At 47.8% G+C, this 21,040-nt stretch overlaps 1 protein-coding gene and 1 long non-coding RNA gene across 3 annotated transcripts in view; one reads left to right on the plus strand and one right to left on the minus strand.

Annotated features, from left to right (window-relative positions):
• The window catches only part of BCAR1 (BCAR1 scaffold protein, Cas family member), a 52,428-nt gene extending 38,836 nt beyond the window's left edge, over window positions 1-13,592 (minus strand). The window contains exon 1 of the mRNA XM_087729452.1: window positions 13,403-13,592. Coding sequence (XP_087585578.1) covers window positions 13,403-13,414 — 12 coding nt within the window. The 5' untranslated portion in view covers window positions 13,415-13,592. The remainder of the gene's footprint in view (window positions 1-13,402) is intronic.
• Window positions 12,974-18,731, plus strand: LOC148042746 (uncharacterized). 2 transcript variants are annotated; one of them, XR_015698488.1, is made up of 3 exons: window positions 12,995-13,260; window positions 16,900-17,306; window positions 18,609-18,731. It is a non-coding gene; the product is annotated as an uncharacterized LOC148042746 (long non-coding RNA). The 2 variants fall into 2 exon arrangements; XR_015698487.1 differs by lacking the exon at window positions 18,609-18,731 and having other exon boundaries at window positions 12,974-13,260; window positions 16,900-17,725.
• The last annotated feature ends 2,309 nt before the right edge of the window (window positions 18,732-21,040 follow it).

Genomic DNA, 21,040 nt, shown 5'->3' on the forward strand with positions numbered 1-21,040 from the left:
CAGCGGTGAAGTTAGTAAGGTGGTTGTTAAGTGAATCTTGCTTCCCCATTGATTTTGCTTGTCAGAAGACACTGGGACCATCATAAATAAGAGTCAGCTGACAAGTGGCTTTTGATCATGTGACCATGGGGGTGCTACAATGGTCCCAAGTGTGGGGAAAGTGTTGTAAGTCCCTGTTTTCGGTGCCATTGTAACTTTTAACAGTCACTAAACAAATTGCTTTAAGTCAAGGACTATCTGTGATTAACACCAGATAAGCCATCTCAGTCTTCCCCAGCCTGATATCCCCCAGTTGTCCTGGCCTACAAGTCCCAGAATTCGCCAGCTACCCTGTGGCCTTGGGCCAACTGGCTGAAAGTCTAGGAGCTGTGCACAACAGGTGGGGGGAGTCTGGATTATCAACTCAGCATACTGGTGATATGACAGCAGTATTTGAGGGGCTGCCACAAAGAAGAGAGGGTCAAGTTATTCTCCAAAGCACCTGAAGGCAGGACGAGAAACAATGGAGGGAAATTAATCAAGGAGAGAAGCAACCTGGAATTAAAGAGAAAATTTCCAGACAGTGAGCACAATTAACCAGTGAAACAACTTGCCACCAGAAGTTGTGGGTGCTCCATCACTGGAGGCTTTGAAGAAGAGACTGGACAGTCAGTTGTCTGAAATGCTATAGGTTCTCCTGCTTGAACAGGGGGCTAGATTAGAAGACTTCCAAGGTCTCTTTTAACTCTGTTAAATTATTGTATTTTCTATTCGGTGCTATTCCATTCCATTCCATTCCAATCTCTATTAAATTCTATTCTATTCCAAGCTCTATTCCGATTCCATTCTATTCTAATTTCATTCTCCTCTCCTCTCCTCTATTCATACTTCTCTTCTATTCCTACTTCTATTCTATTCTAATTTCATTCTCCTCTTCTCTTCTATTCATACTTCTCTTCTATTCCTCCTTCCATTCCATTCTATTCCATTCTATTCTAATTTCATTCTCCTCTCCTCTTCTCCTCTATTCCTACTTCTCTTCTATTCCTACTTCTATTCTACTCTATTCTACATGGTGCAGACTTTGAAGAGTATTCGGAGACTTCAACTTGTCCAGAATGCAGCCGTGCGAGCGATTGTGGGTGCACCTCAGTACACCCACGTTACACCTATCCTCCGCGAGCTGCACTGGCTACCAATCGGTCTCCGGATACGCTTCAAAGTGCTAGTCGTAACTTATAAAGCCCTTCATGGTAATGGACCTGGGTACTTGAGAGACCGTCTGCTGCCAATTACCTCCCAAAGACCCGTCAGATCTCACAGGGTCGGCCTCCTCCGGGTTCCGTCCACCAGCCAATGCCATCTGGCTACTACCCGGGGGAGGGCCTTCTCTGTAGCAGCTCCGGCCCTTTGGAATGAACTCCCCGCGGAGATTCGGACCCTCACCTCTCTCCAGGCCTTCCGGAAAGCCATCAAAACCTGGCTGTGCCGGCAGGCCTGGGGTTGATGAGTTCCCCTCCCCTCTCGACTGGTATGGCTGTGTGATTTTCGTGTATTTTAATTATGTGTACTGTTGTTTATATTCCCTTTCCCCTTTGAGTTGTTCGCTGCCGAGTCCCTCCTGGAGAAGGGCGGCATACAAATAAACAAAATAATAATAATAATATTCTAATTTCATTCTCCTTTTCTCTTCTCTTCTCTATTCATTCTTCTCTTCTATTCCTATTTCTCTTCTATTCTAATTTCATTCTCCTCTCCTCTTCTCTTCTCCTCTATTCATAGTTCTCTTCTATTCCTACTTCCATTCCATTCCAGCTGCCTCCAAAGGCCTTCAAGGCACCCCAAGCAGAGATGCACTGCCCGCTTCCAAGCAAGGACCTTCGGAGACACGGAGCCGTCTTGCTTCTCCACAGCATGTCCAGGCACGAGTCTCTGGCTCCCACAGCCATTCCTCACCCAGCCTGTGGCTGCAAGCTACAAATATTACACAAGACGTCACCTGTCTGCACACTGAAGAGGGGAAGAGAGGAAGAGAAGGGAGGCAACCAGGGGGAGCTGCTTTGCGACCTTTGGGTCCTTGGTGGGCTTGGTGCTCCATTCCAGCCAACACAGCAGAGCAACTGTCTACTGAGGTTGGCCTAGGTTGAGCCTCCAACTTTCTGCAAGGACAGAAGGATTTTTTCTCATTACTGATTTAATCCGTTCCTTTCTACACTGCCCTTCCGATGGGCGTCAAGGCACATTAAAGCAGAGGAGCAAAGGAACAGCCAGCAAAAACTGGGTTAAAAGCCAGTCATTGCCACTAGGAAAGGGTGTCCTTCATGATGCCTCTTTTTTCAGGAAAGCTGTTAAGGCAGAACCATTAAGAGAGACATTTCCCAAGGACAAGAAAATGTGGATTGGTCAGACCTAGAGACCCATCACGCCCGAGGTCCTTACAAGAACCCCTTGTACAACAGCAGAACCACCTCAAGGGACAAGAAGCCCCCAGCCCACTGGCTTGGAGACATCTGCAGAGCATTTCAGACCAGCACTGCTGGCGACAACCCAACCCATCAACAGCATATCTGGCTCTATCCTTGTCAAGACTTGTTTGGATCTTTGACAGCAATGATGTTTTCACACTTGGTTGTTATCATGATGACAAATGGCAGGCGTTTCTCCTACCCACCCACCCACCTCCTGGGAAAATCCTTTTTTCCCTACAAAAAGCATCATTTGAAAGGGGGAACCAGGGATCCAGAATGGTGATGGCCACTTGTGCATTGGATGAGTTCAAACTCAGGCTGAACTCCCCAGGATGTTTTAACCTGGATCGTCCTGTAGAGGAGGGGGAGGGATGTGAAGCCCTCCATGCCTCTTCCAATTCTGATTTCAATCAATCAATCAATTGGAATAGAGCTGGAAGCAACCTTGGAGGTCTTCTAGTCTAACCCCCTGCTCAAGCAGGAGACCCTAGACCACTTCTAGCAGGTGGCTGTCCAGTCTCTCCTTAAAAACCTCCAGTGATGCAGCACCCATGACTTCTGGTGGCAAACTGTTCCACTGGTTATTTGTCCTCACTGTTAGGAAGTTTCTCCTTAATTCCAGGTTGCTTCTCTCCTTGATTAGTTTCTATCCATTGTTTCTTGTCTTTCCTTCTGGTGCTTTGGAAAATAATAATAAAATGTAATAGAATGCAGAATTGAACTGAATGGAACTGAATGAAACGGAATAGAATGGAATGGAACACAACACAACACAACAGAATGCAGAATGGAATGAAATAGAATAGAATATAATAGGATGCAGAATGAAATGGAATAGAATAGAATGCAGAATGGAATAGAATAGAATGGAATGGAATGGAATAGAATAGAATAGAATAGAATAGAATGCAGAATGGAATGGAACGGAATATAATAGAACAGAACAGAATAGAATGCAGAATGGAATGGAATGAATAGAATAGAACAAAATGGAATGCAGAATGGAATGCAGAATGGAATGAAATAGACAGAACAGAACAGAATGCAGAATGGAATGGAATCTAGTTGATCTCCTCATCTTCGTGCCAGCCCTCAAACACTGGAAGGCTGCTATGATGTCCCACCTGGTCCTTCTTTTCTCTAGACTAGCCAAACACAATTCCTGCAACTGCTTTTTGTGAGTTTTTGCCTCCAGGCTTTCAATCATCTTTGATGCTCTTCTCTGCACTTTTTCCAAAATCTCAACCTTCCATGCTGAAGAAACCCTGAAGGGTCATGCATAAAGGTTGAGTTTTGGACGGGCGGGTCCATCCCTTCCCCATAAAACACAGCTGAGGTAGTTCAGGCAAGGAAGATCCTGCTGCTTCCTGGACAAAAGCCTTGTAAATAAAAAATGAAAGAAAGCCTCGGGGAGACGCATCATCCCCCACCTCCCTTAAGTGCTGCAGGGAAATTAGGCGCAACCCAGGAACAACGGCACGAGAAACACGCCACTCTGACGTGCATTCACGTTACACAATACGGGCAACTATTTTATCTTCCTCTCTTGTCAGGCGCCCCTGTCAGAATAATCTGCAACCAGATCCTGCGTTAGCCAAAATTTCCTAAGGGCTCAGGAAAGAAAAGAAGCATCAAACTGAGGCAGAGAATTTCCCAGGTGGTGGCAAATCACCTAATGGGTGTTGCAACATTGCAACACAACCTAAATTACGCTTAGGTGCAGGGTTAGATTCAAGCATGGGTTGGGTGTCGATGCTCATATTGTCATTCCTTCCCCCCTCTCACTATGGGTTGTAACCAGACCACCATCAATTGGGACAGGAGAGTCTTCTTGGGTGTAGCCAAGAGTTCTCCTCATCCTCCACGGACCTCCATGGTCCTCATCAAGAAGGAAGGGAAGGGAGAGAGGAGAGAGGCCTGACTCAACACCCAAGGCGCATGGAATGCTGTTACTTTCCCCCCAAAGATGGTCCCTATTTTTCTACTTGCATTTTTTACGTGCTTTCGAACTGCTAGGTTGGCAGAAGCTGGGACAAGTCACGGGAGCTCACTCTGTTGCGAGGTGCTAGGGATTCGAACCGCCGAACTGCCGACCTTTCTGATCGACAAGCTCAGCATCTTAGCCACTGAGCCACTGCGTCCCAACATAATCCTGCATTAATTCCTTGCAATGACAACCAAAGCAGAGACTTCTGGAGAAGGCCATGATTTTTCACCTTTCTTTAAATCCAGCCTTCCTTGTGTTTGCATTCAACCTTCCTAGAGGGAAAACAGCTGGTTGCCTTTACGCCACAAATCTAATCTGCTTACTGGGATAAACCTCTTTTAAGGTATGTACATGATATTAAATCTTGGGCTAACCAAACAGACTGGCTTCACAGTGCCCACTAAAACACAAAAGAACCAGCCAAGCTCAGCATGCTGGGGAGATGCCGACACCAGGACTTCAACAGTCTTGTTAACCATCTTGTGTGAATCCGGACGAGTGAAACTTTCCTCCAATGCCTGGCTCGACCATCTCACAAGATGGGGGTGTTTTGCCAAATGAATCAGAGAAGAAAACCAACCTTTGCTTCAAGAAACAGAGATACAAGTAATCCTCAGCTTGGGACCACAATCGAACTGGGACTTCCATCACTAAGCAAGACGGTCATTAAATCTGATTTTATGACCTTTTCTTTGCCAAGGTTGTTAAGCAAATCACACCGTCATTCAATGAATCCACCAATTTTATGGTCAAACTTGGCTGAGAAGGTTGCACATGAACACATGACATGATAAATACATCCTCATTATGAGGTCCATCACTAGAGCACATTGGGCAGCAAGGGTTTTCCAACAGTTTGGATCATTGGCAGCATCTTCGACCTCGTCCCAAGGGACATTAATAATCTTAAGATCTTCCTTAACTTCTTGGCACCAAATTTCCCAAGGCCAGACACATTTCCCCTTTCTTCCATGGGGAATCCAATGTAGTGCAATTTTTGGATGCCAATCTTTAGGCATATGTGAGGTACAGACGGTCCTGGACTTATGACCACAATTGAGCGCAAAATTTGTGTTGTTAAGTGAGACATTTGTTAAGTGAATTTCCCCCCATTTTGCAACCTTTCTTGCCACAGTTGTTAAGTGAATCACTGCAGTTGATAAGTTAGTCGTGTGGTTGTGACATGAATGGGGCTTCCCTGTTGACTTTGCTTGCCAGAAGGTCGCAAAAGGGGATCACACGACCCCAGGACATTGCAACCGTCATAAATGTGAACTGGCTGCCAAGTATCTGAATTCTGATCCCGTGACCATGGGGATGCTGCCAAGGTTGCAGCTGTGAAAAACGGTCATAAGTCATATTTTTCCGTGCTGTTGTAACTTTAAATGGTCAGTAAACGAATTACTGTAAATCGAGGACTACCTGTATCAAAATGAATATTCCGATATCAAATTGGAATGGCAGCAGCTGTTTTTCAACTCATGCCCTCCATCTGGTCTATTGGGCAGCCACAAGTATTGTCACAAGGGTAAAACACTTGAGGTCGTCGTACCGACTCAACGTAGGCTTGTGAAATATGGAAATGTACAAACCAAGAGGATGAAAAGGTTAAATGTTTTCCAACAAGGCTGCTTGAGAAGAATCCTCCGCATATCATATTATGACATCATCACTAATGAAGAGAGACAGGCAGTCTTGGAGATTGATCACATGGCTACAAGATGCTGTGACAGTGCTAAGAATGAAGACCACTTTTTTCAGTGCCATCATAACTTTGAAAAATTGCTAAATTCAAGGTCATACGCCGAGGATTACCTGTACTCAATTTGGCCACAACATCAGACAATTAAGTTCTGAACGTGGGAAGGAGGCTTGGTAGCTTTTTCAAAATCTACGTGGTTGTGTTTCCAGATTTATAGGCCAGCTGGCTATGAGGCAGAACAATGCTGAGACTCTGGAAAGAGTGCAGAGAAGAGCAACAAAGACGATTAGGGGACTGGAGACTAAAACATATGAAGAACGGTTATAGGAACTGTGGTATGTCTAGTTTAATGAAAAGATGGAGCAGGGGAGACATGATAGCAGTCTTCCAATATCTCAGGGGCTGCTCCAAAGAAGAGGGAGTCAAGCTATTCTCCAAAGCACCTGAAGGCAGGACAAGAAGCAATGGATAGAAACTAATCAAGGGGAGAAGCAATCTAGAACTGAGGAGAAATTTCCTGACAGTGAGAAGAAATAATCAGTAGAACAAATTTCCTCCAAAGTTGTGAATGTTCCAACACTGGAGGCTTTTGAGCCAAGGTGGCGCAGTGGTTAAGTGCAGCACTGCAGGCTACTGCTAGATCAGCAGGTCAGCGGTTCAAATCTCACTGGCTCAGGGTTGACTCAGCCTTCCATCCTTCCGAGGTGGGTAAAATGAGGACCCAGATTGTTGGGGGCAATATGCTGACTCTCTGTAAACCGCTTAGAGAGGGCTGAAAGGCCTATGAAGCGGTATATAAGTCTACTGCTATTGCTATTGCTATTGCTATTAAGAAGAGATTGGATAACCATTTGTCAGAAATGGTATAGGGTTTTCTGTCTAAGCAGGGAGTTGGACTACCTCCAAGGTACCTTGCAACTCTGTTATTCTATATTCTCTTCTATATTCTAGTAGACCAGGGATCTCCAAACTTGGTGACTTTAAGACTTATGGACCTCAGCTCCCAGAATTCCCCACACTGGCTGAGGAATTCTGGGAGCTGAAGTCCACAAGTGTTAAATTTGCCAAGTTTGGAGAGTCTTAGATTAGACATGGTTTTCCAAACTCATCCACTTTAAAATGTGCAGATTTTAACTCCCAGAATTCCTCAGCCAGCGAGGGGAATTCTGGGAGTTAAATTCCCACATTTTAAAGCTGCCAACTTTGAAAAACAGTGGATTAGACTGATCCAGCCAATTAATGCCACAACATTTACCTTCCGTCCAAACTTTCAGCAAAAGGATATGCAACTCTTTAAAAATTTGGACATTATGGTACTACGGAGGGCCTCCAAAACTTACCCCATTTGAAAGAAATAGAAATTCCTTTCTATTTCACAGAAATGGTAAACCGTTCCCATGCATTAAATTATTTAAATTTAAATACATGGGAAGGAATTACACTCCCTGTGTTAAATGAAATCAAATTTTAATTAAACAAAGGCTACCAGATCTGAACTGCGTAACTCCAGACAGCCACTAGAAAGCAGGAACGAGAGACAGAAGAATCTACATTTCAGCTCTCTTGAATTTTGCAGCCCTGCGTTTTACTGAAACATAACTTGGTTTTGTCCTGTCCAAATATGGAGTGGACACCCTGGCATTTTACAATGGCTTTTCGGCTTGACGTGGCCTGCTGTATAATTGACCCCAGGCTCCCTGGACCACAAAGCTGGCAGTCCATTTCAGAAGGATGCTTTGGCTTAAAAGCTGCCGTCGCCAGGATTTCGTTAGGTTTCTTCTCTCTCTCGGGAGTTTTGAACTCACGGAGGGTAAGAATGGAAAAGTCGGGAGGCACCAAAGCTGGGAAATTCCTTGTGACAAATAATCTTAGGTTAAGGGGAGGGCTGTGTAATCCTTTCGTTTAAGACTGAAACACGGATGGAGAGGGGAAAGACTGAGCCGGGACGAAGATTCACACGGAAATACCATTTTTGGCGTCAGAAGCAACACTCTAGGGAGCTTAGAAGAAAAGAGGAAACAATCAAACCCAAGTAAATATCAGCAGCTTCAAATATGCATAAGATTGTATTTATAGTTTTCATCCACTTGATGGTTTAAATCCTCTGCCAAGGATTATTATTATTTTTCTGATGCAGATTAATTCCTGTTCTTGACTTGCAACCGTTCCTTTAACTACCATTCAAAGTTGCAAAATTTATGTTTATGTTGCTAAGTGAGAAAATTGTTAAAGGGAGTTTTGCCCCATTTTACGACCTTTTTTGCCACCGTTGTTAAGAGAATCACTGCAGTTGTTGAATTAGTAACACAGTTGTTAAGTGAATCTGGTGACTTTGACTTGGCTTATAAGAAAGTCACAGAAACCGATCACGTGGCCCCAAGGCACTACAACCGTCATAAATATGAGTCAATTGCCAAGCACCTGAATTTGGATCACATGATCATGGGGATGCTGCAACGGTTGTAAGTGTGGAAAATGTTGACAAGTCACTTTTTCTAGTGCCGTTGCAACTTTGAACAGTCACTAAATGAACTGTTGTAAGTCGAGGACTACCTGTAAATCCAGAAGGAAAGGATCATATTACAGGTAGCCCTCAACCTGTGACCACAACTGAGACCAGAATTTCTGTCGCTAAGCAAGGTGGTTGTTAAATGAATCACACCAAATGTTAAGGCCTTTGTTGCCCTGTTTTGTTAAGCAAATCACTACAGACATTAAGTGAATCACACGGTCATTAAGCAAATCTGGCTTCCCCCATTGACTTTATGATTGGCGGAAACAGGCTGGGAAGCTCACAAATGGCAATTATGTGACTTCAGGATGCTTTGACACACCTCACACACCCAAAACAAGGCAGCACCTGAATTGGCTGCAAAGGTGAAAAGTTTTTGGAAATTTGCAAGATACAATACAATAGCAGAGTTGGAAGGGACCTTGGAGGTCTTCTAGTCCAACCCCCTGCCTAGGCAGTAAACCCTACACCACCTCAGACAAATGGCCATCCAACATCATCTTAAAGACTTCCGGTGTTGGGGGAATTCACAACTTCTGGAGGCAAGCTGTTCCATTGATTAATTGTTCTTATTATCAGGAAATTTATCCTTAGTTCTAAGTTGCTTTTCTCCTTGATTAGTTTCCAGCCATTGCTTCTTGTTCTGCCCTCAGGTGACTTGGAGAATAGTTTGAGTCCCTCTTCTTTGTGGCATCTCCTGAGATATTGGAAGACTGCCATCATGTCTCCTCTAGTCCTTCTTTTCATTAAACTAGACCTACACAGTTCCTGCAACTGTTCTTCATATGTTTTAGCCTCCAGTCCCCTAAACCTCTTTGTTGCTCTTCTCTGCCCTCTTTCTAGTGTCTCCACATCTTTTCTACATCGTGGCGATCAAAACTGAATGCAGGATTCCAAGTGTGGCCTTACCAAGGCATTATAAAGTGGTATTAACACTTCACGTGATTCATTTTTCTCGCTATGTATATCCGAACTAGATTGTGTTGTTTCTCTGTGTCCTATATACGTGGGTATGTGCAGAATATTGTATTTATTTATTTTGGTATGTTTACCTAGCGTATATGGTGACCCCTTGAGAGCTGCATGCAATGGAATTTCATTTTAATGTATGCCAAGTTCATTCCAAATGACAAGAAAGTTATTCGAAGTCTGAATCCATGCGCAACCATTTTAAAATACAGGCTGGTTGCCAAGGGTCCAAATTCTGATCATGTAATCGTGGAGATGCTGTGAGGGTCACAAGTTCTAAGGACCAGTCATGAGTCTCTATTTTCAGTGCTGTTGAATAACTTTGAATAGATGGTTATTAAGTTGAGCACCACCTGCACGGAAATGCCAAATTCCTTCCTTCTCTTTCCTGATTAAATGCAAGCCTCGGAATGTTCCAAATTATCGGCATCATCCCTGGGAGACAAGGGGAGAAAATAGCCAGCCGTCTCTTGGCCGGGGGTTTGATTCCATCAGACGTCTTTCTCAATTAAAGTCTCACCGTTTTTATCCCAGCCCGGCACCAAAGCTCCAAGCGTGGCAGATCAAATGACCAGCAGTGGATTGTTGAAGGCTTAATTCTGGCCATTGCCAGCAACTGGCTACAAGAGAGTGAAGGTAAGCATGGCCAACGGACGCCGAGTCTCTCTCCTTCAGTCCTGACGCAGGCAGCAGCGTTGTTCAAACACACAAATTGGAGGGCTCGTTTCCTTCTGCAAATAGACAGCATGGCAGCTGTCCACAGGCTGCCCGTGGATTGCGCAGCTTATAAGGGAGGGGGATCCACAAAGCATCGAGCAGGCTATCGGAAACAGAGGAGGGCTTGCTTCCGAATGAATCTGCTTCTGATGGCCTCCTTAGCATCGAAGAGCAGTGTTTTCCAGCCATAGCAACTTTAAGATGTGTGGACTTCAACTCCCAGAATTCCCCAGGCAACATGCTTTCTATAGCCTCTGCAGCTTAGCATTACAGTGTTTCCCAGCCTGAGCAAGTTTAAGATGTGCGGACTTCAACTCCCAGAATTCCCTAGCCAGCAAAGTCCGCACATCTTAAACTTGCTCAGGCTGGGAAACGTTGTATAGAAACCAGTTACATTTTATCCTGGAAATCCAGGGACTTAAGCCCAGCCCCTGGGACTGCAGCCCTCCTCTGGAGCGGCTTCCTGCCAATTTCCATAACTCATTTGAACAGGAGTTACCCCTGATGCATTTAGAAAATATTGCAAGCATCTCTGATGTCAGCACAAAGTGCTGGAGCATAAAACCCTGCCGACTGTTCCTTCCAAGTCCCACTGGCTGCCACATGTGTTCAATTTCTCCTATCAGGACTGAAGCTGAAAGAGGGGAGAACACACCGTTTCCAGCTCCATGGCCTTGCCCGGCCTTGAAACATATAAAAAGGGAGCCGAGCTTGAAAAAAAGAAAGCAGTGACTGCATTTCGGACAGAATTGATTTCAATAAAATGCAATTTGAAACAAGCATTCGGTGAGTTTAACAATTCCCTTTTTCGCAACGTTAAAAAATTCGGATATGATAACTGAAAAGAAATGAAAAGAAGGACCAGGGGAGACATGATAGCAATGTTCCAATATCTCAGGGGCTGCCACAAAGAAGAGGGAGTCAAGCTATTCTCCAAAGCATCTGAAGGCAGGACAAGAAGCAATGTTTGGAAACTAATCAAGGAGAGAAGCAACCTGGAACAACAGAGGAATTTCCTGGCAGTGGGAACAATTAATCAGTGGAACAGATTGCCACCAGAAGCTATGAACGCTCCAACATTGGAGATTTTAAAGAAGAGATTGGACAGCCATTTGTCTGAAATGGAAGTGGGTCTCCTGCTTGAGCAGGGGGTTGGACTAGAAGACCTCCAAGGTCCCTTCCAGCTCTCTTATTCTGTTAACTGCGTGTTGGAGAGATACTTAAAAACTGAGCATCAGGTTTTGGGGTCATTCATTCACTCCTGAGCTCTGTAGGGAAATTAAGCCAATGGTTTGTTCTAACTGTTCCTAGGATACATTTTGCAGGGGGCCGCCAGAAAAAAGGGACATTTGCAATTCAGCAATCCCGCTTCACCCAGGGTCAAAGCTCCTCAGAGACCCTCTTGCCCCCCCCAAACCTCCCAAATCATTAAGGAAAGCCCAGATGCTTAAATGTGCTTGCAGGGATCACAGCTTTGCCTTCCCTCTGCCTTTTAACTTCTCCAATCACATCCAGCCACCAACAGATGCGGCCCAGGCAAAAACAAAAAAAAACACCCCATCTAAGGCCAGCACACCATTTACAGCTTGTGCTGACTCGAGCAAGCGATTCATGCTGCGTTCTAGTACACCAGAGCAATCTCCCCCCCCCTCTCTCTCCCTGCCTCCCTCTCTCTTCTGAATAGGCAGAAAGGAAGACCAATTCCTCCCATCCTCCATCCACTCCAGGTTAGGAAATGTTCTTCAGCAACTTCTACAACCCCCTCTCCAAATAGGTAAATGCCAAAAACTGATTGCGCTGCACGGAGAGAGATATAAGGCGGAGGAAGGTAAAACAAGCTAAACCGATGAATCACCCCCTACGCCAGGATGAAGTTTCTTCGCTTTCGGGCTCCGGCTCTTGGGAGTGAATGAAGCCGGGCTTATAAATCACGGCGGAGCACTTCAAAGCGAGGGCTTCTCCCGCCTGGCTCTTGCAAGGAAACCCCCGGCTAAGCGTTTTATGGCTGCCTGAAATGCGCGGACGTTTCCAGCCACCCACAAGGCGAACGGCTGCCCAGCTGCCGGAGAGCAGCCTCCGGTGCCATTCTTGGCATGCTTTTCTCCGGGTCAAGTGGAGATGGGAGGGGGACTAGGAGAGAAGGGGTCGCTCCTCGGGAGTCTATCTAGCCAGCAGCCCCAGGAGACCCCCCGAGAAGAATTGGGGCCACCAAAGCCCCCCCCACCTTTGAGACGCAAGAGACGGCAAGGCTTGCAGCGAAGGGAATCTGGACCCCGGGAAGGTTGGGGAGTGGGGGGGGGCTTCCACATTAGGTGCAGCCCCGTTCAACCGAGAAACCCATCCCGAAGGCCGCCGGATCCTGTCTGCCAGCGGGATCTGACCCAGGCTGGAGCCAGAGCCGCGGAGGCGAAAGGCGAAGAGGGGTGGGTGGGGGTGTTCCAAGACCCCCCTCCCCTTTTTGCGCTCCGCAAGCCAGGCCCGCAGCTGCAAGAGGCTCCGCTCCGCTTCTATCCCCCCCCCTCCAGAGAAGCAGCCCCGGGAGGAAACGGGCCAGCCCCGCTTCCCTCCCCAGACTTTCCGAGAGCGGAAGACCCGCATCCCGCTCCCCCTTCCAAGCCCCGAGCGGCCACCTTCGGCTCCAGCCGCTTTCTCCCAGAGCTCCGGCAGGCCCGCTGAGGAGGAGCGAAAGCAGCCTCCTGCCCGCTCCGCCGCCTCCTCCCAGGCCCGCCCGGCCTCTTCCTTGCCCTCCGGGGGCTGGGCGGACGTCGGGAGCAACCGGACCTCCCTCGGCCGGCGCTTTGGCTGCGGAGAAAGAGGCGCCCGCCGGGCCGAAAGCAGCGGAGCGGGCCCCGAGTCCAGCGCGGACCGGCGTCCCGGCCGCAGCGCTCCAGCCTCCCGGCCGCCTTCCGTCCCGCGCCTTCCGCAGGTGAGGCGGGCGGGCGGGCGAGCTGGCTCTTCTCTCCCCCTCCTGCTCGGTCCCGGCCGGGCTGGCGATCGGGGCGTCTTTCCCAGCCGGGCGGCGGTGCCCCTCCCGCGGCTCGGCCTCCCCAGCGTCGGCGGGGACTCACCAGGTAGTTCATCTTGCCGGCCCGGCGCCGCTCGTGGCGCGGCCGCAGTGCCCGCTCGCTGGGCGGCTCAGCGCATGATCCGGGCGGCCGAGCAAGCAGGGCCGAGGCGGAGGCAGAGGCAGGCAGGCAGCCCCCGCGGCGCCTGGCGAGGAGGAAGGGGAGCCGGAGCCCCGCTGCCCCCGCCCCGACGCCCCCAATTGGTTGCAGCCGAAGCGAGGAGGCGGCGCCGGCGGAGGGGAGGCCGGGCGAGGCTGCCTCCGACTGGCACCGGCGGGGCCTCCGTGGGGAGGGCGGGCAGCGCTCTGGCCGCGGGGCCGGGCGGGCAGACAGAGGCGGCTTGTCTGACGCAGCTGTCCATGCCCGCCCGCCCGTCCGTGCCAGGAGGAAAAGCGCTCGCAAGGCCGCCCTCGCCCGCTCGGCTGCGGTCACGAGCAAACGGGCAGCCGGCGCGGGACAGGCGGGGTCCCCGGCCTGCTCCAACTCTGCCCCAGTTTCAGGGTAAAAAAAAAAGAGGCTTGCCTCTGAGCGGCTAAGAACTACAGGCAGTCCTCGTTTTACTGACCACTATGGAGCCCAACATTTGGGTTGCTAAGTGAAACAAGTGAGTTTGGGCCCGTTTGACAACCTTTCTTGCCGCGGTTGTTAAATGAATCACTACAGTGGTTCTTGACTGGTTGTTAAGTGAATCTGGCTTGCCTGTCAGAAGGTGGATCACAGTGACCCCCAAAGTCACTGCAACTGTCGTAAATCAGAGTCAGTTGAATTTGGATCACGTGACCCTGGGGATGCTGCAATGGTCTTAAGTGTGAACAACGGTCATATGTCCCTTTTTTCAGTGCCGTTGTAACTTTGAAAGGTCACTACATGAACTGTTGTAAGTCGAGGACTACTTGTACCCTTGGTTTGCCCAAAGCTGGTGCTGTCCTCCACCAGAAGTAGTACCGAAGAAGAGGGGCTTTCGCTGAGTGAGGTGTCCGGCCTCCAGCCCCATCTTCCTCCCTACAGAGGGGGGTGAAAAAATTTGGACTGCACTGCAGGATCTTGTGGCTCAGCTACATTGAAGTGTAAAAGCACTGAGGATTTTTGAAACATGCTTAGTAACCTACCTAACCATATCACAAGTAATTGCTGAGATGTGTTTTTATCTTCCTCCTTGCTAATAATCCTCACTTTTTCATCCATCCCCTTCTCTGGTGTGCGCAACCTTCACCATTCCTGTAAAACACGAAGACATGTGCTTGCAATGCCACTTCTGCTGTTTCCCCCACATGGGGTGCCCAGGAAGACTGACCGTGAGGAAGTTGTGGGAGCTTCATCACTGGAGGTTTTCAAGAAGAGATTGGACTGCCGTTTGTCAGAAATGGGGTAGGGCTGTGATGGCAAACCTATGGCACACGTGCCACAGGTGGCACCTGCAGCCATGTTTGCTGGCACACCAGGCACCTTATTTTTGGCCTTCCGGAGGTCGTTTTCACCTTCCCTGGGCTTCAGGAAAGCCTCCGGAGACTGAAGAGGGCAAAAAACAGACCCAAACTTCCACTTGGCCCATTGGGGCTGTTTTTCACCCTCCAAGGCTCCGGAGGCCTTCCTGAAGCCTGGGGAGGGCGAAAACAGCCTCAATTAGCTAAGTGGAAGTTTGGAAATAATCTGCTTTCGGGGGGGCATGGGAGGCCATTTTCGCTCTCTCCAGGCTTCAGGAAAGCCTCCGGAGCCTGGAGTTGTGCACGCATGCGCGGGAGGGGGTCACATGCGCATGCGCAGGTGGGCGAAGAGGATTGAATTGGTGTGGGCACGATTGTGGCACGCCATAAGAAAAAGGTTTGCCATCACTGGTGTAGGGTCTCCTGCTTAGATGGGGTTGGACTAGATGACCTACAAGGTCCCTTCCAACTCTGTTGATCTGCAACCTATAATGTACAGACTTTTGCTTCTGTCACACAAAATAGAGCATGGAGAAAAAAGCGACTGGCAGGGACTGGTGCCTGGGAATGGCCTCCGCCAGACCCTTTGGCTCCTGTGGTTCAAGAAGGGTGGCAGCTGTTGGGCTGTGAGACAAGGCTGCCCCACAGAAGCCAGGGGGGGCTGCCCCACAGAAGCCACTCCACTGGGTGAAGCATCCCACTGGCGCATGATGCGCCCATGTGGCGTTTCAGCGTTCTTCCAGAGAAATAAGCCCGTTTGGGGATTTGGGCAGAGGCCCAGATTTGCAACCAAGCTGCCAGCTGGGTGCCGCTGAGCTCTGGAACAGGTGAAGGAAGGAGAGGATTCCAACAGATGTTAAGAGGCAAGGATGTTTGGTGCCAGATGCCCCCTTCTGAGAACCGCCTTCCCCAACTGAGTGTCTCCAGGCCCCTTGGACTACAGCTCCCATGATTCATAGCCAAAGTAGCTGCCCCACCTCCAGGAAATGGGATTGGAGAGCCATTGTATCTGGCGGGGGCACCACAGTGGGCTGCACAGGATGGGGAGAGCAACAATGCTTATACATTCCCACAGATGAGACCTGGTTGTAGCAGCAGAGAGGCGGAGCTCTTTTGAGGAACTCAACCACTGAGGACTTCAAGACAGAAGCTGCTTTTCCACTATTTTTTCCCAATTTCCTTAGTCTAGCATTTGTTGGTGGCCTCCCAAGTACTATCCAGAGGATCAGTGTTTAATTATTAGAAGGTAGAATGATAGGGCTGGAAGGGACCTTGCAGGTCTTCTAGTCCAACCCCCTGTTCAAGCAGGAGGCCCTTGTTTCCCATTGCTTTCCAGGTCAGCCAAAGTCATTAGCCATCACCCATTGAAACCTGGGTTAGTAAAACATACTCACTGCACTCCTGCCTTCCACATCCCACAAATCCTCCTCTAACGGAACAGCCTGGTTCATTCACACTCCAATGGACTTCCCTCGACATGATGACCCACAACCTACTTCAGTCTAATACGTTCTGCTCTGCAGATGGAAAACAAAGGGTTAAGCCAGGAAAGGTGGGGGGGACTTGGAAGGGGTCAGGACTGCCTCTTACATAGAACATAGAATTATAAGGCTGGAAGGGACCTTGGAGGTCTTCCAGTGCAGCCCCCTACTCAAACAGGAGTTCTTATACCTTTTCTGGACAAATGGCTGTCCAATCTCTTGAAGAACTCCAGTGATGAAGCACCTATAACCAGTGGTGAAATTCAAAAAAATTTATTACCGGTTCTGTGGGTGTAGCTTGGTGGGCATGGTGTGGCTTGGTGGGCATGGGAGGGGAAAGGTACTGCAAAATTCCCATTCCCTCCCGATCAGCTGGGACTTGGGAGGCAGAGACTAGATGGGGGCGGGGCCAGCCAGAGGTATTTGCGGGTTCTCCGAACTACTCAAAATTTCCGCTACTGGTTCTCCATAACTGGTCAGAACCTGCTGGATTTCACCCCTGCCCACCACTGCTGGAGGCAAACCGTTCCACTGGTTAATTGTTCTCACTGTCAGGAAATTAATTCTAGCTTTCTCTTACACCCTTTACTCACAGGAGGAGTAAGAAGGCTGGACTGGAATGCATTGGGACAACTGGAAACCAATGGCCCCTGTGCATGTCCCTGCAAGCACATCACCTGTGTTGGCCATCAGAGATGGATGATCTCAAGCTGGACCCAGAGCAAAGCTCTCTAAGCCACACTGTTCTTGTAAAACGGCATTGGTGAAGCCACGTGCTTGGCAGAAAACCTGACACGCCTAATTGCGTGTGGACTTTGGAGCAGCTTCTCTGCTGGGTTGGGAACACCCATGTGGGGGAAAAACAGAAGGTTGTGCCCTGCAGGGGTGGGGATTTCCTCCCTCGGCCACATTTCCGTTTATGGGAAAAGCACATGGCCCTTTCTCCAGAGATTCGACAGGCTCACCTGACCTGCTGAAGCATCATCAAGGGCCCAATTGAAGGTAGCATCTAATGTGAACCCAACCAATGGTGGTTTACTCAGGATAAAACAAACCATGGCTTAATAAGAATCTGTTTTGCATTCGTCTTGCGACCTTGAGATAATGGGAGAAAAGCCACCTGAGCTTTCTCAGACATGGAAATATCCAATTATCAATGCTTGCATTTTTTTTTGTTATAACTTTTTGGGCACCGTTTTATTTTTCAGGAGCAAGGTCATGGGGGAGGGGCATTTGTGTGGGGGTTTATGTTCCCCAAATAGTTGGGGAAATATGGGTGCGTTGGAAAGAGGAAAGAGTCAGCATTTTGGGTCCGCTTTTTGGTCAATAATATGGTGACGGCATCTTGTTCTTCAAGAATAGCTGAGGACCTTGGAAGGATCCAGGGGATATTTTTATTTTATTTAAGAGGCTTTTAATTTTTTAAAAAAAATGAAATGGAAGATTGGCTTTCCCAAGGGGGTGACATCACGCTTACTAATAATTCTGATGAACCCCACCTAAAGCCAGATTAATTGTGGCCAGAGAAGAGGTGACCTCAGTTCACCCCTATGTTGCAAGATGCAGAAGAATGAGCCAAAACTGACTCCGCTCTTAATTTTTCATCTTTTTCCCAACAAATGCATATTTCGTATTGAATGCTGTCCCTTTACTCTCACTTTTCCTCCCCTTTATAAAAAGAAAAATAGTTGCAGAAGCAGGGTGCTACCACTGGAAATGCAGAACAGGTTTCCCCTTTGTTATGCTGTCATTTGTCAAGGCAAATTGAATTTAAAAGTCAAGTTGATGCTCAGAGGGGACAGCTGAAGGGCAACAGTACATAGAAAACATTATATAATATATAAAAATAATCAGATGTATATAATATTTGTAGTAGTTTAAATGTTACCATAACTATTAAAAGTTCTTGTATAGCGGGGATATTGTGATAATTAAATAATATAGAATGTTAATAAAAATATGCACTTTATAAATCAGACAAATCAAAACAGAAAAATCTCATCTTGCATTTTGCACTAAAGTAATACTATTGTTTGAATTGTATCTCATTTAGGTTTACAGCCTTCCTTTTCTGACCCTGCTGTGAATATTAATTCTAAGTAATTCCCTTGCAATGTTGAGCAGTTGTTAAAAAAAAGATTTAGAATTTTTTTGGAAGAAGACTAGAGATCTTAAGTGTTAGAAATTCTACCTGTGCGTAATTTCCAGTTCAAAAAGCCATGACATGTAAAAATACATTATTATATATGAAATGAAGATACTGTACTTGAGGATTTTTAAAAAGTATACTTCGTTTTAATGCAGATTTCCTGATGTAGGTACCCAGTATTTGTGGATTGGAAGCTCTACTGGTTTATTCATAATTAACAATGCAAACTTTTGAGTTGGAAGCTGCTTTACATTACAAAGGTGGTATATATTTACTTATTAAAGATAATCCATACTCTTTTTCCTCTCTTTTAATAAATAAATATTACTTTAATTAAAAAAAAAAACCAGAACAATTGGGTTGGAAGAGACCTTGGAGGTCTTTTAGTCCAACTCCCTATGACCATAGTGGCGAACCTATGGCACGCACGCCACAGGTGGCATGCAGAGCCCTCCCTGCGGGCATGCGAACCATTGCCCCAATTCAGCTCTGCTGCACATGTGCTTCCTGCCGGTCAGCTGGTTTTCAAGTCTCTGCACAGGGTCACGTGCATGCATGAGGACGGGGTGTGCACACATTCATGGGGTTGGGGTGGGGGTGTGCATGCATGCATGGGGGATGGGGGGCATTGCATTATGGGTGGGCACATGTGCATTTTCAGCACTTTATGCGAAAAAGGTTAGCCATCATTGCCCTATGCCATTCCAGACAAATTCCGTCTCTTCTTGAAAACCTTCAGTGGTGGTTGTCCCAAAGGTGCTTTTTTCAGGAGGCAACTGGACTTTCTTGTTTTTTTCTTTTGAAGACATTTCGCTTCTCCTCCAAGAAGATTCTTCAGCTCTCACTGGATGGTGGGGAGTGGAAGGATTTATATTCCTTGCAGACAGCTGGGCATTTGCATCCTTTTAGAGGGTCCTTGAGGCCACTTGGAGGTTTATCTGTGTCCTCAGGGTCACCTGAGTGGTGCAAATGGTTCCTGTAGTCTGCAGTTTTTCCCTCTGGAAATCCCTTCCTACTCCCACACCATTCCAAGGGTCTTCATCCCAAATTGTATGGCTAAAAGTCTGTAGAGATTCTCAATCCTCCAGGTCATGGTTGTCCCATAGGTGCTTTTGCCTCCTGAAACATCCATGACCTACACTCGTGATGGCAAACCTATGGCAGGCCATATTTGCCGGCATGGCAGTCCTCAGCTCTGGCGCACAGCTGATTTTCAGCCTTCCGGAGGGCAGAGATAGGCTGTTTTCCGCCCTCTCCAGCCTCCGGAGGCTTTCCTGAAGCCTGGGGAGGGCGAAAAACAGCCTCCCCCAGCCCTCCTGTTCTCGGTGTCAGGAAATTTCTCCTTAACTTTAGGGCACCAGAGAACAAGGATATTGGGGTGTTATGAAACTAGTTCCTATCATCCAGCTGCCCTTTGGGTCAAGAAGCCAAAGATGTTGGCCGTGCAACCATATGAAAGGCGCCCATGAAGTAGCGGTGGGACGGCCACCTTGCCTTCTCTGAGCACCTCCTGAGGACACCCCTGCCTGAGTGTCCGGCCTGAGTGTCCTGCCATGTGGGTTCCCAGCCCTCAGCTGACCTCTGGAGGAGCACAATGCTACCTCAGTCAGGCAGCACCGATCCTTGCTTGGGGAGAGACATTCCAGCCAAAGCTGCTGGTCTCCAACAAACGAGGATTGTTTTCTCCCAGGAGAGTGGATTCTCCTGCAAGCCACTACGCTTCAGGGCTGAAATTAACGGCTGGAAACAGGGACTATGGAGGGGGGCGGTGTGACGTTTGTGGTCTCCGGAGTCCCGCTGTGCGAGAAAAAAATGGTTCCAGCTGGCGTGTTGCCCAACTCTTCCTCTTCCCTTCAAGATTTGAGGGCTTCTAGACTAAAGGGATGTGGTGGCTCAGTGGCTAAGCCGCTGAGCTTGTCGATCAAAAGGTTGGCCGTTCGGCGGTTCGTATCCCTAGCTCTATGTAACGGAGTGAGCTCCCGTGACTTGTCCCAGCTTCTGCCAACCTAGCAGTTTGAAAGCACGTAAAAAATGCAAGTAGAAAAATTAGGAACCACCTTTGGTGGGAAGGTAACAGCGTTCCCTGCCTCTTCGGTGTTCAGTCATGCCAGCCACAAGACCACGGAGATGTCTTCGGACAGCGCTGGCTCTTTGGCTTTGAAACGGAGATGAGCACCGCCCCCTAGAGTCAGGAACAGCTAACTCATATGTGTGAAGGGAACCTTTACCTTTACCTTTATTGAAGAACTGGTAAATTTGGTTGGCATTTCAATTTATCTACACTGTTCTTGGGTTAGTATATATGCCTGCCTTATATTTATTGAAGCTGATTTTCCTAATGGACAAAACAGCAACAACAACAACTCCACACTACCTTAAAAAATTGACATAAAGTATAGGTAGTCTAGGGACGCGGTGGCTAAGAGGCTGAATTTGTCGATCAGAAAGTTGGCCGTTCAGCGGTTCGAATCCCTAGCATCACGTAACGGAGTGAGCTCCTGTACTTGTCGCAGCTTCTGCCAACCTAGCAGTTCGAAAGCATGTAAAAAATGCAAGTAGGAAAATAGGAACCACCTTTGTTGGGAAG

This window comes from Thamnophis sirtalis, unplaced genomic scaffold, assembly GCF_051295495.1.
Source record: "Thamnophis sirtalis isolate CommonGarterSnake01/CBP01778 unplaced genomic scaffold, rThaSir2_p1.2 scaffold_14, whole genome shotgun sequence".
NCBI lineage: Eukaryota > Metazoa > Chordata > Lepidosauria > Squamata > Natricidae > Thamnophis > Thamnophis sirtalis.